Raw genomic sequence first — 15,974 nt, 5'->3', positions numbered from 1 at the left:
GACCCGGCTTAAGAGGAAAGCGGTTGTGAAATGACCGGATAAGACGGGGCGCATGGACCCGGTCAGCAGGAACCCAACAACGTTCCTCGGGACCATAACCCTTCCAGTCAACGAGATAGGACAAGACACCTATGGATAATTTGGAGTCCATGATAGAACGGACTTCGTATACTTCTTGATCACCCACTACCAAGGGCGGAGGAGGAGTGGATACCCTGGTGTAGCGATTGCAAGTAAGGGGCTTGAGCAGAGACACATGGAAAGTATTCGCTATTCTCATATGAGCCGGTAGTGCTAAAGTATAGGTCACTGGATTAATACGTTGGGTAACTCGAAAGGGACCAATGTACTGAGGGGTAAATTTCATGGACGGGACCTTGAGCTTGATATGTCTTGTGGAGAGCCACACCCTGTCACCTGGAAGATAGACAAGATTAGCGCCCCGTTTCTTGTCAGCTTGGACCTTTGCTCGTAATGAGGCTTTTTGCAGAGCTGAATGGACGGAATCCCAGGTATCATGAATCGATTCTAAACGGGTGTTCAAAGCGGGGATTTATGCGTCTGAGAATGCAGAAGGTAAAACAGTGGGGTGATAACCCTGATTAACAAAGAATGGACTGTGATTAGAAGATTCATGAGTGGCGTTGTTTCTGGTGAACTCAGCCATGGGTAAGAGCTCATACCAGTTAGATTGATTGGCATTTATAAAGCAACGTAAATAGGCTTCTAAAGACTGATTCGCCCTCTCTGCTGCTCCATTTGTTTGAGGGTGATATGCTGACGAAAAGGAGAGTTCGACGCCCAATTGTTTGCAAAAGGAACGCCAAAACCTAGAAACAAACTGGGTACCTCTGTCAGATACTATGCTTTTGGGTACACCGTGCAACCGAAAGATCTCTCTCAAGAATATTTGAACTAGATCTTGAGCAGATGGTAATTTTTTAAGTGGGACGAAATGTGCCATCTTCGTGAATCTATCAATAACCATAAGGACTGTATTAAACCCGTTTGAACTGGGTAGATCCACAATGAAATCCATGGCCAAGTGGGTCCATGGAGCACTAGGTATGGGCAGTGGTTGTAACAGTCCAGGAGGTGACCTAGGAGGAACTTTAGAAACGGCACATATTTGACATGCCCCAACATAATCTTTGATATCGTTTCTAAGAGCAGGCCACCAAAATCTCCTGGAGACGGCAGAGAGAGTTTTATGGACTCCAGGATGGCCCGCTGTGAGGTTGTCATGGAACAAATCTAGTACCTTCTTTCGAAACTGAGGTGACACATACAGTTTGTCCGGAGGTTTTCCCACAGGTGCCTGAGTTTGATCTGCTATTATGGCACAGAAGAGTGGAGAAGACACTTCGGAAACTGTAGTGGCAATGAGGCATTCAGGAGGTACAATAGGATATATCACCTGTTCTGGAACTTCATCTGTCTCAAACTGCTGAGAAAGTGCATCTGCCTTGGTGTTTTTAGTACCAGGTCTGTATGTAATTACGAAATTGAATCGGGAGAGGAACAATGACCACCTAGCCTGACGAGAGGACAGTCTCTTAGCGTCCCCAATATAAGCCAAATTCTTATGATCAGTAAAGATCAAAAGTGGCTCTTTGGAACCTTCCAAGAGATGCCTCCATTCCTTAAGGGCAAGTACAATGGCCAAAAGTTCCCTATTCCCTATGTCGTAATTCCTCTCTGCAGGTGTGAGTTTGCGAGAGTAAAATCCACAGGGATGTAAAGGCGTATCAGGACTTTCTCTTTGAGACAGAATGGCTCCAACTCCTGTCTCTGATGCATCCACCTCTAGGATAAATGGTTTGGATGGATCAGGATGGGTCAGGACAGGTGCTGAGGAAAATAAAGATTTTAATCGTTCAAATGCCTCTCTTGCTTCTTTGGGCCAAGATAAACAATTTGCTCCTTTTTTTGTTAAATTGGTTATAGGGGAAATCACGGAGGAAAATCCCCTTATGAATTTGCGGTAGTAATTCGCAAAACCTATAAAGCGTTGAGTAGCTTTAAGGCCCTTGGGTAATGGCCACTGTAAGACTGCCTCCAGTTTGCGAGGATCCATCTGGAAACCAGACGGAGATATAACGTATCCAAGGAATTGTATCTCCGTTTGGTCAAACTGGCATTTCTCCAGTTTACAGTAAAGGCCGTTCTGTAACAGGGTTTTCAGTACAATTCTCACATGTTCGTGATGTGTCTCTAGGTCTGGGGAATAGATGAGAATGTCGTCCAAATACACTAGAACGAACATGTGAAGGTACTCTCTTAGGACATCGTTAATAAAATCCTGGAATACCGCTGGAGCGTTACATAATCCAAACGGCATAACCAGGTATTCGTAATGTCCCATTCTGGTGTTAAATGCGGTCTTCCATTCGTGACCGTCCTTAATCCTGACTAGATTGTATGCACTTCGGAGATCGAGCTTGGTAAAGACTCGAGCTCCCTTCAATCTGTCAAATAGCTCTGATATAAGGGGAATAGGGTAGGCATTTTTTATGGTAATCCTATTCAAACCCCTATAATCAATACAAGGGCGTAGGTCTCCTTCTTTTTTAGAGACAAAGAAGAATCCAGCCCCGGCTGGTGAGGAGGACCTACGGATATGACCCTTTCTGAGAGCATCCTTAATATATTCCTCCAAACAAAGATTTTCCTGGGGGGACAAGGCATAGACTCCTCCCTTGGGAGGCATAGTCCCTGGTAATAAGTTTATAGTACAGTCATAAGGTCTATGAGGAGGTAACCCTTCTGACTGGACCTTGTTAAATACCTCTTTCAAATCCATATACTGCTGAGGAATTTGTGTAGTCAAGGGAGGTGTAACAGGAACATTAATGGTGCCAATAGGTTGTGGGATTTGCTTAAAGCAAACACCTTTGCATCTCTCACCCCAACTCACAATCTCTCCTTCAATCCAATCCAAACGTGGATTGTGTTTCAGGAGCCAAGGGAAACCGAGTATTATCGGAACTGTAGGTGAAGATATGATTTGAAAGGTCATTTCTTCAGAGTGGAGAATACCCACTGAAACAGTGATTGGCAGAGTTTCGTGTGTGATGAAAGGCTGGGTAAGAGGCCTTCCATCAATGGCCTCGACTGCTATAGGTTTCTCTTTATGTCTTAAGGGCAGGAGATGTTTTGCAGAGAATTCTTTGTCTAGGAAATTCTCCGCTGCCCCAGAGTCAATCATAGCCTCACACTGAACAGCAGTGTTCTCGAAAGATAAGGTTACTTTGATAAGGAAACGGTTCTTAGTCAATTTAGGGGACATATACATCACACCTAAGGTCGGTCCCCGTACGTGCCTTAGGTGTGCAAGTTTTCCGGCCGAACCGGGCATGACGATCTTAGATGTCCCTTCTTGCCACAATACATACATAACCCCTCGTTACGTCTGTGTTGTCTCTCTGCCTCAGTGAGTTTAGCACTACCCAATTGCATGGGTTCAGGTTCTGGAAGAGGCGTTTGGCTACTCACCACTGGGTTAGAGAAACGAGGAGCTATGGACAAATTAGAACGTCTGTTACGTTGTTTGTTTTTCTCTCTCTCTCTGAGCCGGTTATCAATGTCTATCATGTAGGCAATAAACTCATTAAGATTAACCGGAAGGTCTCTAGCTGCAGTCTCATCTTGTATATTCTCAGCTAAACCTTCAGAGAAAGCAGCCACCAGACCGCTATTGGTCCAATCAACCTCAGACGCTAAGGTCCTGAACTCTATTGCATAATCGGCTAAAGAACGACTGCCTTGCTTGATTCTCATAAGGGCTTTGGCAGCGTTCTTCTCCCTGCCTTTAGGTTCAAATGTAGCCTTAAAGGCCGTAAGAAAGGTACTGTAATCACGGGCTACTGCGTCACCACTTTCCCATAAGGGGTTAGCCCAAGTCAAGGCTTTTCCAGTTAATTGGTTCATCAGATAGCCTATTTTAGATCTATCTGTTGGGAAGGAACCTGGGGAGGCCTCAAAGTGGTATTCTATTTGGTTTAAAAAACCTCTGAACTCTTAGAATCACCTCCATAACGAGGGGGCGGTGACAAGGTTATGGACGGTGGTTTATGTGGTACGGGAACCACTACAGGTGGCGGAACCACAGGTGGTACAGGAGGGACCTCTAAATAGGCAGTCCTCTGGAGCAAGGTCTGAAATGCCTGGGCAAATTGGTCTAATCTGTGGTCCATATCCTCCACCCTATTTTCACAGGCAATCATATGTTTGCATAGTTCTGCAGGATCCATGGCCATGTCGTAATGTCACGACTAGTAATGTGGTCCAGCACGCAGAAACTATGTAAATATATACATAAGAAAGAAAAGGAAAATAACAGGATAGAGCATAAACCGGACCTTAGAATGGCCGGACTAATACGCTAGAGACAGAGAATGGTCAAAGGGAAAGCCGAGGTCAAGGAAGCCAGAAAATACTCAATACCGATAAGACAAGCCAAGTCAGGGAAACCAGAGATCAGAATAACCAGGGAAACGCCAAGGATCAGGATACCAGGAAATCAGAAACACGAGAATAGCACTTTCAGGGAACCAGGAAACTGAAACCACGACATGGCAAAGTACTAGGGTGAATTAGGGGTTTAAATACCCCTCTCTAAGCTATGATTGGTCAGAGGGCGACCTCTGACCCCAGAACGTGCGTGTGCGTTGACGTCGTGACGTCACGCACACGTTAGTATAATTCTCGGGGGCGGGGCTATCCATAGACGCGACCACGTGGTCGGCGCCATATTGGATTCGGGCGTGATGCCCGGAAGAACTACGTGCGCAGTTCCCGGCTCGCCGACGAGCAGGTAAGCTCGTGTAGTCGGAGCGGTCGTGCCGGTCGGGCACGACCGTGAGGCTCGGCGGGCCGGTGACCACAACAGTATCCCCTCTGTATTTTTTTTTATAAAAGTACAGATTTTGTGAGAAATTTTATGAACTGACATGGTTGCACCCATCTGCTATTAATCAGATAGCCGGAGGGTTCTATGACTGCCAGGTTTGCTTTGGTGCACAAAGTAGAAGCATATGGTTCTCACAGAGAGTGATTGTTGTGTATGCACCCTGTGTCTCAATGCTTCTCTGTGAAAAACATCAGATTGGCCGGGAGATCATCAGTATTTCCAATATTGGAATATTATGAATATTAATGGAATATTGTGAAGATTGACATTGGAATGTGGAGACAAAATAACTCCTCCATAATGACTAATTACCACCAGGCATGTTAGTAGCAGATTATCGCATGTGTTTCTGTATTTGAAACAAGAACTATAGTTAAGAAAGCTGTGGAAATTGGTAATTTTACATTTTACCCCAAAAGCTGATCCCTCTGCCAGAAATCCAAGTTGTCGATTAATTGCACATTTTAATATAATAACAATTAAAACACACTAGGAAAATATTAAACATAAAATAAGACAATTAATGTCCTGGATTTACCAAGTCAAAGCCTATGTCAAAATGAGGGGTGCCAAAAAGCTAGATCCCCAGATATTTTAAAACTACAGCTTCCATGATGCTTTGTTATTCTCAAGGCATTTTAAAGGTATGCAAAGCATCATGGGAATTGTAGTTCTTCAACATATGGAGATCTACTTTTTGGGCACCCCTGGTCTAAATCATAAACAGAGTCAGTGGGCTGACAAAAAGACTTACTGTACTGGTTAACAGAAAATGTGCTTCCAAAAAGTATTATTTATATGGTAAGCACATGTGCATAACCCTCCCCCCCCCCCACCCCACCCCTGTAAAAATGAACAACTTTGTAACAATAATATTTTTTTCTGTGAAACATTGTTTGTTACACATTATCTAATGTGCAAAGTGATGATTTCAGTAAGGGTGCGTACATTATATAAAAAATATTTTATTAAAGAATTTTATTAAAGTCAACTTTTCTTGTATACGGCTGCATATTATGACTATTTAAAAAAAACAGCTGACATCATTAGTAAGCTATAATACAATTATTAAAATATATTGATTTGGATCTAGAACTATCATAAATAAAATGAGCTAAAAAACGAATTATTAGCATCTAGATATTTCTAAAATAAAATTAATCTTATTATCTGTTTTTTTGTTTTCAAAATTGTTAAAACATTGAAATAAATACCCAAATTATAATTTATTATGATACAAATGTATAAATAGAATTGAATGGAATAGAAAAAAAATGCAAAATATTGCCCCACCCCCCTTTATTTTAGAAACTGTGTTAGAATGTCAATGAGTCTCAATTTAATGAGCTATATCCAAGTTCCAAATGAAGAATCTGTCATGGTAGATAATTAATGAGCTCTTGTCTGATGTTTCTCAGAAAGAAATAATATTTGAAAATAACTGTCTAATTTCTATGTGCTATTTCTGACCTATAATACAAGTGTCTAAATGATGTTTGACACATGTATGGAGAACTGTCTTTTCCATACAGATTTTATCAATAGGCAGCTATTCCTGATTAGATCTCATGCTACGTGGCAGATGTTTTGCAGGCAATGTATGTATTTTTTGCAACAAAAAAAAAATAACAATACTTAAGTGACTCAAAATACCAGTTTATTTAAATATTTTCTCTGGCATCTCTTCTCTGAACTCTACATTTGGACGTATTTAAATTTCCTATTTTGAATAGCAGCTCAACTCCAATCCAATATTTTAGATGACAAAAAGAGCAACAGGAAAATACAGGTGACACTCGAAAAATTAGAATAGCGTGCAAAGGTTCATTTATTCCAGTAATGCAACGTAAAAGGGGAAACTAATATATGAGATAGACGCATTACATGCAGAGCAAGATAGTTCAAGCCGTGATTTGTCATAAGTGTGATGATATTATTTGTCATGTATCAAATCTCATTTAGTGACAGAGTAGGTAAAAAAATGACTCGTACACTATATATTTATCTGTTTTTGTTGCAACAATAAAAGAATCCAAGACTGTTGAATACTATTAAAATTATTGACATACATTTGTCAAATTACTGAAAATTATATTAAATTGACTTAAATATAATGAAGTGCTTTTTGGTTATCATATTTGACAAAGCAGGCATTGTAGAATGCTGTTTTACAAATTTAAATTTATAAACCCAAGGCAGTATTTTTAAAAGTACTATAACAAATGGTTGTCATCCATCAAAAAATGTGACTGGTAGATATTTTCTGAATCCTAAAGAATGTTTCAGCATGTGAATGCAATGTTTATATAATGAAGTGTATTAACTTGATACGAAAATAATGTGTTTGTATGTCTGTGTATTCCTTTTTAAAGGAAAATTTACTGGACAGATGGGAATACTATAAATGTGGCAAATATGGATGGAAGTAATAGCAAAATACTCTTTCAGAATCAAAAGGAACCAGTTGGTATGTTTTGAAAAATGCATGTACAATAACTCGTTTCATGTTTTAAAAATGTGATGTTTAATCTCTATTGCTATCTCCAGCTCTGCTTCACTCCCACCTTATTTGATTGCTATTTCCTGTCCTATAGCGTTTTACACCGCACCTCCTATAGACTGGAAGCTCATTTGAGCAGGGTCGTCTTCAACCTTTTGTTCCTGTAAGTTTTCTTGTAATTGTCCTATTTATAGTAAAATCCCCCCTCTTATAATATTGTAAAGTGCTACGGAATCTGTTGGAGCTATATAAATGGCAATAACAATAATACAATTTCAGTGGTCACTTGGCCAATGACTTACAAAATGTAACACTCCACAGTATTGAAAAAAATCATTAAAAAAAGAGAGGTGGGGGTAACAAAAAATACCTTCCTTATTAAGGCATTAACCCATGTATGATTACTTATAAGAGGATATAGATGATAAGGACCATTTGCTATTTTCTTGAAAAAACACATATTGGTAAAAGGTTTTAGGTGAAAGTTTGTATTTACGTATCCAATATTTTTTTTCAATGTATAATTTTTTATTGATTTTGTCATGAAAAAGAGACAATAAGAGAAATACATAACAATAAAAGTTAAAAGAAAAGAGGAGTAAATAATATACGATAAAGAATATAATAGGGTACATCCAATACGGGAGGGTACATGCAACTCTTACACAGTTTTTCCAAGACAGTTGATTTTTGCAAAGCATAGATACAAGCATTAAATTGTAGTTTGTCCATTGTAGATGATAGGACTCATCACAAAGCTTATGTAGTAAGGTGGTACCATTTACATACAAGACAATCTGATATTAAATATGTTACAAGGTGCCTGGAAGTAAGCGATCAATCAACAATTCGTATATTTATTTATGTAAGGTGCAGTTGCAGTGTAGGGCGCCGGGAGTGCACTGTAATTACAGTGGCGCGGGGAAACAATACGTCCTTGCAGCCAAGGAACACAGTAGGAATTACCACAATACAAATGTGGTATGCAGTATCCAACCTAGAATGTAAAAATAAGATAGGAGAGGAACTAAGAAAAGAGAGGAACAGAGAGGATGAGGCTGGAAACAGGGAGAGCGGGGAGAGCGTCCGGACCAGACATCTAAAAAACATAATATATATCTTTATCACAATCTTTATCACAATCTAACAGTCAGGGTATGACTTGAAAAAGGAATCCCAGTTGAGCCAGTTTGTGAGGAATTTATCTACATTACCCCTCTGAGCCCATTCTCTTTCGTGATGATATATGGAATTCACCTTGGTCAGCACCTCCGAGATAGTGGGGGGGTGGGTACTCTTCCAATGGGCCGCTATGCTAATCTTAGCAGCTACTAAAATATTGATTACCGCGTCCCTAGATGGAAACGTGCTTAAATTAGGTATAAGGTGTAGCAAATAGTTATCTAATGTGAGAGGTACATAAATTTTACACAATGAAAGTATGGAATTTTGTACAGAATGCCAGAATGGCTTCAAGGATTTACAATCCCAAAAGATGTGTTCAATAGACCCCGGGTCTATATTGCATCTCCAGCACAGTGGGGATATCGTGGGGTAGCTTTTGCAGAGTCTTACGGGGACTAAATACCATCTCATGAGAAGCTTATAATAGGCTTCCCATAGTGTGATGCAGTTGGATGATTGCTTAGTGTAATTTAAGGTCTGTTCCCATTCTGACATAGTATAGGCAACTCCCATACTTTTTTCCCATTTGAGCATATAAGATAGTTTATTTACATCGGTAGGACCAACCAGTCCCGCGTAGCATATTGATAGAAATTTACACGAGGAATGGATTTTCGAGTTAGAGATATACCATTTAGTACCTAATTTGCTAAGCGTTAGGGGGTTTATGTAAGAGATTGAATTTGAGTCTAATAAATGTTTTATTCTAAGATATAAAAAAAATATCTCGTGGTGGTATTGTGTACAACTCTTGTAATTCCGGGAACGGGCGGATACCATGCTTATTAAATAGGCAATGGGTATGAGAGATGCCCAAAACTTCCCACTTACTCACAGGTAAATCGGGAGAAAGCGAGGAGAGGGCTGAGACGGGCGCCAAATAAAGCAATTCCTCCGGCGGCCACACTGGTTTGTTCCAAGTCTTCCAAGAATTTGCGAGGAAGGACGTTGCTGGGAGCGTGTCGGGATGTGTGAGGGCAGAAGATGACCATAAGACATTAGCAAGTGACGGTATGTGACTACAAGCAGATTCAAGGTTGAGCCACAGGGGGTTTGTTCTTCCCGTCATTATATCAAGACCCTGTGCCAGTACCGTTGCCCTATAGTAGTGTAGAATATTTGGGACATTAAGGCCTCCGTGCCTAAGTGGACGCCACAGTGACTGCGAGGATACTCTTGGGGGCTTTTTTTTCCAGATATGGGCATTGATGGCAGTTTGAAAGCGTTTGAGAAGTGCATTAGGAAGAGCAATTGGGAGAGTCCTGAAAAGATACAATATATGGGGTAAAATCATCATCTTGATAGAATTGATTTTCCCGAACCAAGAAATGTGAAGTTTGTCCCAGGAGTTCATCTGTGTAGCTAGTGTAGACAGAACCATTTCATGGTTTTCTTTAATGATATGTGCTCTCAATGCTAGGGGCCTGAATAGTCCATTCAAAAGGCGACAACTGTTTAAAACCATGAAGGACGCTGCTGCAGCAATAGTTTGTGTTCAAGAAACACATTTTAATACAAAGAACCCTCCTCAAATTCGCTCCGCACTATACCCTACAGCCTACTATGCAAATGCCCCGAATAAATCTAAGGGTGTGGTGGTAGTGTTCCACAGAGACTGGGTGTTTACTTTACGTAAGAAATTTGTAGATGCCTCGGGTAGAGTACTCATCTTGGTGGGAGACTTGAACGGTATATTGCTAACTGTAGCATCAATATATGCCCCCAATGAAACTCAGTTTTCCTTCCTCAACAAAACAATTAAAAGGATCGCACGTATGAAACAGGGTCATGTTATCATATGCGGTGATTGCAACTGCACCCTTGACCCATCCATTGACACAAAACGCACAGGCAATAAATTGCCCAGCAAACAAAGTACCCAAACTGCTAAACTTTTCTCCAACCTCTTGCATTCCCAAGACATATATGACACTTGGAGAAGCCTTTTTCCCTCAGCACACGACTTTACATATTTTTCGCAGGTACATCTCACTTACTCGCGAATTGATATGTGCCTCATTGATAAGTCCACCCTCCCTCACCTCATAGACCAATCGATAGGCCAAAGAACATGGTCGGACCATGCTCCAATAATAGTTACATTAACAACACCGTACCCTACAAAGGGTCGAGGGAAATGGAGGTTGAACGAATCCCTCTTAGATGATCCAAAAAACCAGCACAAGATTGCCTCTATACTATCCCAGTATTTCACCCTCAATAATACCGACGACACAACCACTGAAACCCAATGGTTAGCCCACAAAGCGGTAGTTAGAGGCGAATTTATTAAAATGGGTTCTTTTCGTAAAAGGAGCTCCCAAACCAAAGACATAGCATTACGACAAGAATTAGCCTCACTAGAACAATCCAACAAAAAGTCCCCCTCCAAAACACTGGCAAAACAAATCACTAAAATACAACACAAAATTCATGAAATCCAAACTCAACTGTACACTAAACAAATGATGACAACTAAACAAAAATTTTATCATATGGGTAACAAAGCTGGCAGGATTTTAGCTAACCAATTAAAATCTAAATATCTACAAACCAAAATACCTCATATTACATCCAAGGACAACATTAGAATATATAACCCCAACAACATAGTGGATGAACTGGCTCTCTATTACGAAGAGCTATATAACCTTACGAACGACACTCTCACTCACACCCCCGATATGTCAGAAATTTCTGATTATCTATCACATGTTAGGTTACCACAAGCCACAAAGCAACAAAATGATGTGTTGGATGCCCAGTTCACAGAGGAGGAAGTTGCTCAGGCTATTAGAGCTCTTCCAAAGCACAAAGCCCCGGGCCCTGACGGGCTTTCGAATTATTACTATCTCAAATCAGCAACTCAACTTATCCCTCACATAACTAAACTATTTAACGCAATCAAAGATTCGGGTTCATTCCCACAGGAAATGTTGGAGGCCTACATTATAACGTTACCCAAACCCAATAAACCCCCTACAATTTGCAGCAATCTCAGACCCATCTCCCTGCTTAATGCAGATGTGAAATCGTCTAAATTGGGATTACATGGCGGCGACTCTATCTGCTTTTGGTCTGTCACACACCTTCATAAAAACCGTACTGGCCCTCTACTCCTCCCCTTCAGCCAAAGTCTTTAATACTGGTTTCACATCAAGGAGTTTCCGCATCACAAATGGCACTAGACAGGGGTGTCCTCTGTCACCCCTGATCTTTATACTATGTTTAGAACCCCTGGTGAGACGCATAAAATCAGACTCGGCAATTCCCGGTCTCCTCACTCCGGCAGGCGAAAAGAAAATCGCACTGTTTGCTGATGACATTATAATGTTTCTTACCAAACCTACTGACACGCTACCACACTTACTTGAGATATTACACTCCTATGGACATGTGTCCTATTACAAAAATAACATTACCAAGACCCAAATTCTCCCAATTAATCTACCAGTACAAATAGTAGATGACTTAAAAAGTAGATATCTTTTTGATTGGAGACACTCCTCACTCTCTTATTTAGGCGTTAAAATTACGTATCCAATATTTTGACCCTAAGTTCTAGGAGGTGTTAATTATAGTTCTGTTTGTTTAAGCTTAGTCATCAGGACCGTTTTTGTTGGTGTTTACATTTAAGTGTTTAACTATATTTTTATTACCACTCAGAATTGTGGTGCGTTTACGGGAACGCTTGCAGTAGTATGTGATTTTTTTAAACTTTCAACCACCAAATGCATTTTTATACTTTTGCCACATGGGACAAATCCTCAATTTAACTCATAATATACAAGATTTACCAGCTTATAATAATAATTCCTATATCTGCCTTTTGGAGTTTATCCCTAGTTTTGATGCATCACTAAGGTTTCATTCCCTTCTATAGTGATCAATATTTCTACACAGAAGTTTCCAAAGTTGCAGTTTTTAAAAATTCAAACCATAGACCGTGTTGGACAAGTGAACTGGGAAGATGGTTCCTCACAAAACCTTTTATCTTCATTAGAAAGTTTACAAGCCAGCTTATTACAGCATTCATAACTTCAAACCCTTTCTTGATCAACAAAATTCTTTGCTATCATCACAAATTGATCCATAAAGATTTTAATTTCCAGCTTGGAACATTCTGCATGTGGATCACTTACAGCTATATGAAGTCCTGCTTTCATCAAACGAGTTCTACAAATTAATTTTTAATAAGGATCTTTAAATACCAAATTATTATGGCAGCATAGTTCATCCTTAAGAAGTTAAATGTAGACCAAACTATAGAGAAGAAGACAACCATTACTATGACTCAATGCTTTTATGTTCTTATGCAATTCCAGCATTATGGGCACTGTATTAATATAAACAATGTGGACCTTTTGTGCTAAGAAGTGGGTCCAAGTAATTTGGAAATTACTTAATGCACTGCCCCCCATTTCCCAATTTAGCACACTACACAGGAAGGTGCCCCAAGCCCCTCTTCTCCTACCTTAAGATGAGCCGCCCCTCGTCCAGTTCCAGACCTGATCTTCTCTGCTCAAGCAGGCCAGACACTTTTCTGGCATTGCGAGCAGGAGGAAAGGAGTAGTGGCTGGCCTGCAGGAGAACGCGACCAGCCATGGGAGGGAAGACAAGAATCAGACAGGAAATATCTTTCCTGTCTTGCGGCTGGTTGCAGCCACAACACAAAGTGGCCCCAGGGCAGGCGAGCTGCAAATATATCCATTGTGGGCCGCAAGTTTGAAATGCTTGATGTAAAGCAAGTAAACAGCCATCTCGTCAATGGCCATACAGTGGTCAGAAACACATTTCAGTTTCTCTAATCCCATATCTAGTTGTAACTTTTATTTTACTTTGAACTCAATGAATTACATCAAGTTACTTTGATTTTAAAATAAATGTTTCTGTATAACATCTGGGATTGAATTGTGATGTATAGAACAATTAATTACAAATTTTAACCCCAATGTCAAAATTTTACAATTAATTTATTTTCAGCCTGACTATTTTGGCTCTAATTTTGTGACTTGGTTGTTCATTCAATGCAATTCACGGTCTAGTAAATACACTCATATTTATTTATGATATGCTAATGGAAACTATTTTTCATTATTATCTCTCACTGACAGGAGTGTAAATCAACAAATGCAAACATAACACAATCCATCATTGGAACAATTATTAGCTGAATATCCAGTATTTTCTCTCATTCATTTAGACAAAAATTAGTGTTAAAAACCAGGTCATTTTCAAAGAATCTTACAAATGAAGAAACACCTGAGAAATAGCTCATGTTAAGTGTGTCAAATGTAGAACATGTGAATTACACCACCACAACTGTGGCTTCAAAGATCCTTTAACTTGCAATGAATAAATAGACTTGTATTCATTATTTTCATATACATAGAGAGGGGTATAGATTGTGTTTGTGTAGACTAGAACTATACAGGCAAATAAGATAGCATTTTAATCATAAATTAATCAAATTCCTATAAGATATGCAAATGAAGAGCCGAAATTGATGTGGTAAAGAAATTGACCTGGAAACTGATTGTAGCTAATGAGCTATGTGCAAAGAAATATCGAGAGAATTGTTCATTTGTTTGCAATGATGGCTTTGGCAACATTGGGAAAAAGAATCTAAACGCATACATGCTTTAATATCAAGCTTAGGGCAAAATCCTGATAGTGATAAAAAAAACTCTAATAAGCTCTATTTTATAATGAATGTGCATTATTTTCCAATTAAATATGCCCAGGCTGTGTGTAATATATCATGGGAAGTTTTAATTACAGAACTTATACAAGCTTAAATGTAGCCTAGTGTAAGATTACAAGTTAAGTAATTTTAGTAATATATTATTCACCAAACAGATGAATTTATCAACAAATATAAGCAAACAAAAAACACACATATGTAGACATATACATACAAATAAATGAATATTTGAACACAAATATACACATAATTCTTCAAAATATAAAATTACAGTGAAAGGACAACACATTCTTATTTGTTATATTTTCTCATTTTTTATTTTTCACTTTACTGTGTATTTTATTTAATGCTTTTTAGTTCATTATAATTTTCTTTTACAAATAATAATATTGTTTTAGGTAATTATGGCATTTATTTGAAGTAATACTTGAAAATAATTAATTGTATGTTTGCTGGTAAACACTTTAATTATTACTATATCGTGTGCCTGAGATAAAGTATTTTTTACCACAACTAATAAAACTGTTCTGGCACTAACTAGTGAGAAGAACTAGCACGTATTTTCCATGAGTGTCCTGCTACATATAATTGTACTCTTAAAGAATACAAATCTGTCTGTCTATTGATATGTCTATGGAGCACATCAAATTTGTTTTGGTAAAACAAAAACTAGCAGCAATAAATAGCATAATAGCTAAACATTATTACAAAAGGTATCTAAAAGATGAATCTGCATTTCTTTATCTCTTGGTATACATGTCTAAACAGCAAAGTACTCATAATTAGAATACTAAAAAGTGACTACAAACCTGCTGTGGGGGTTATGAATCTGAAAGTACCCCAGCCCTGTTGCCCAGTAATGGGGTAAACCATTTGGTAACTATTTGTCCTCTTACTTGGGTCCCTGCCAGATTATCTCCTGGGTGAAGTTAATCCAACATCCATTAATTTACTGAGAGTCAGCTGGCACTCAGTGCAAAAAAAAAAGAACACTTGACTTGTGCTGGCTAATGATGCCCTATGACATTGCCAGAGGTGGAGTTACATCTCTGGCAGCCAAGGGGTTAATCTTAGTAAGTGCATTCTTTCACTGTGAAACACTGTATATATATATATACCCCGGGCACCATTGAATCGCTGAAGTGGTCATGGTGCTTAGAGTAATGCTTTAAGAAAGGATTCTATCTATCACTCTATCTATCTAGTACATGTGTTTATATACAATAATATGTTTTCTTTAGTGTCTATTAAATTAGCAACACAACCAATAAGGTTGGATAAGTACATTTACATAATGCTTAATCAGTACAATGCATTTACAGGTTTATCAATCGACTATGGAGAGAATAAGATTTATTGGATCAGTTCGGGAAACGGAACCATCAATAGATGCAACCTGGATGGCAGTAATTTAGAAGTAATAGAGTCAATGAAAGAAGAATTAACAAAAGCCACAGCATTAACTGTTGTGGGTAAGTGGAGCTCTGCAACAGACAATGTATCATATTGATTGTATCTGCATTAATCTTGGCTTGTTAATCATTTAAAAAGCACTATTCTTTTAGCGATATACTTTTGTTTACAATGAACATCAGCAATAATTAGAAGCCATAATTATTTTAAACTGGCATTTATAGAATGTATCCATTTAATATGTGTTTATTAAAGATGGA

The 15,974-nt window shown here is 38.9% G+C and overlaps 1 protein-coding gene across 1 annotated transcript in view; it reads left to right on the top strand.

Moving 5' to 3' along the window:
* LRP1B (LDL receptor related protein 1B) overlaps window positions 1-15,974 on the top strand; it is a 1,140,323-nt gene that overhangs the window by 750,725 nt on the left and 373,624 nt on the right. Inside the window, exons 31-32 of the mRNA XM_063429375.1 lie at window positions 7,285-7,379; window positions 15,624-15,773. Of these exons, the coding sequence (XP_063285445.1) occupies window positions 7,285-7,379; window positions 15,624-15,773 (245 nt within the window). The remainder of the gene's footprint in view (window positions 1-7,284; window positions 7,380-15,623; window positions 15,774-15,974) is intronic.

Source organism: Pelobates fuscus, chromosome 8 (genome assembly GCF_036172605.1).
Source record: "Pelobates fuscus isolate aPelFus1 chromosome 8, aPelFus1.pri, whole genome shotgun sequence".
Classification (NCBI taxonomy): domain Eukaryota; kingdom Metazoa; phylum Chordata; class Amphibia; order Anura; family Pelobatidae; genus Pelobates; species Pelobates fuscus.
This window is presented reverse-complemented; position numbering and strand designations above follow the sequence as displayed.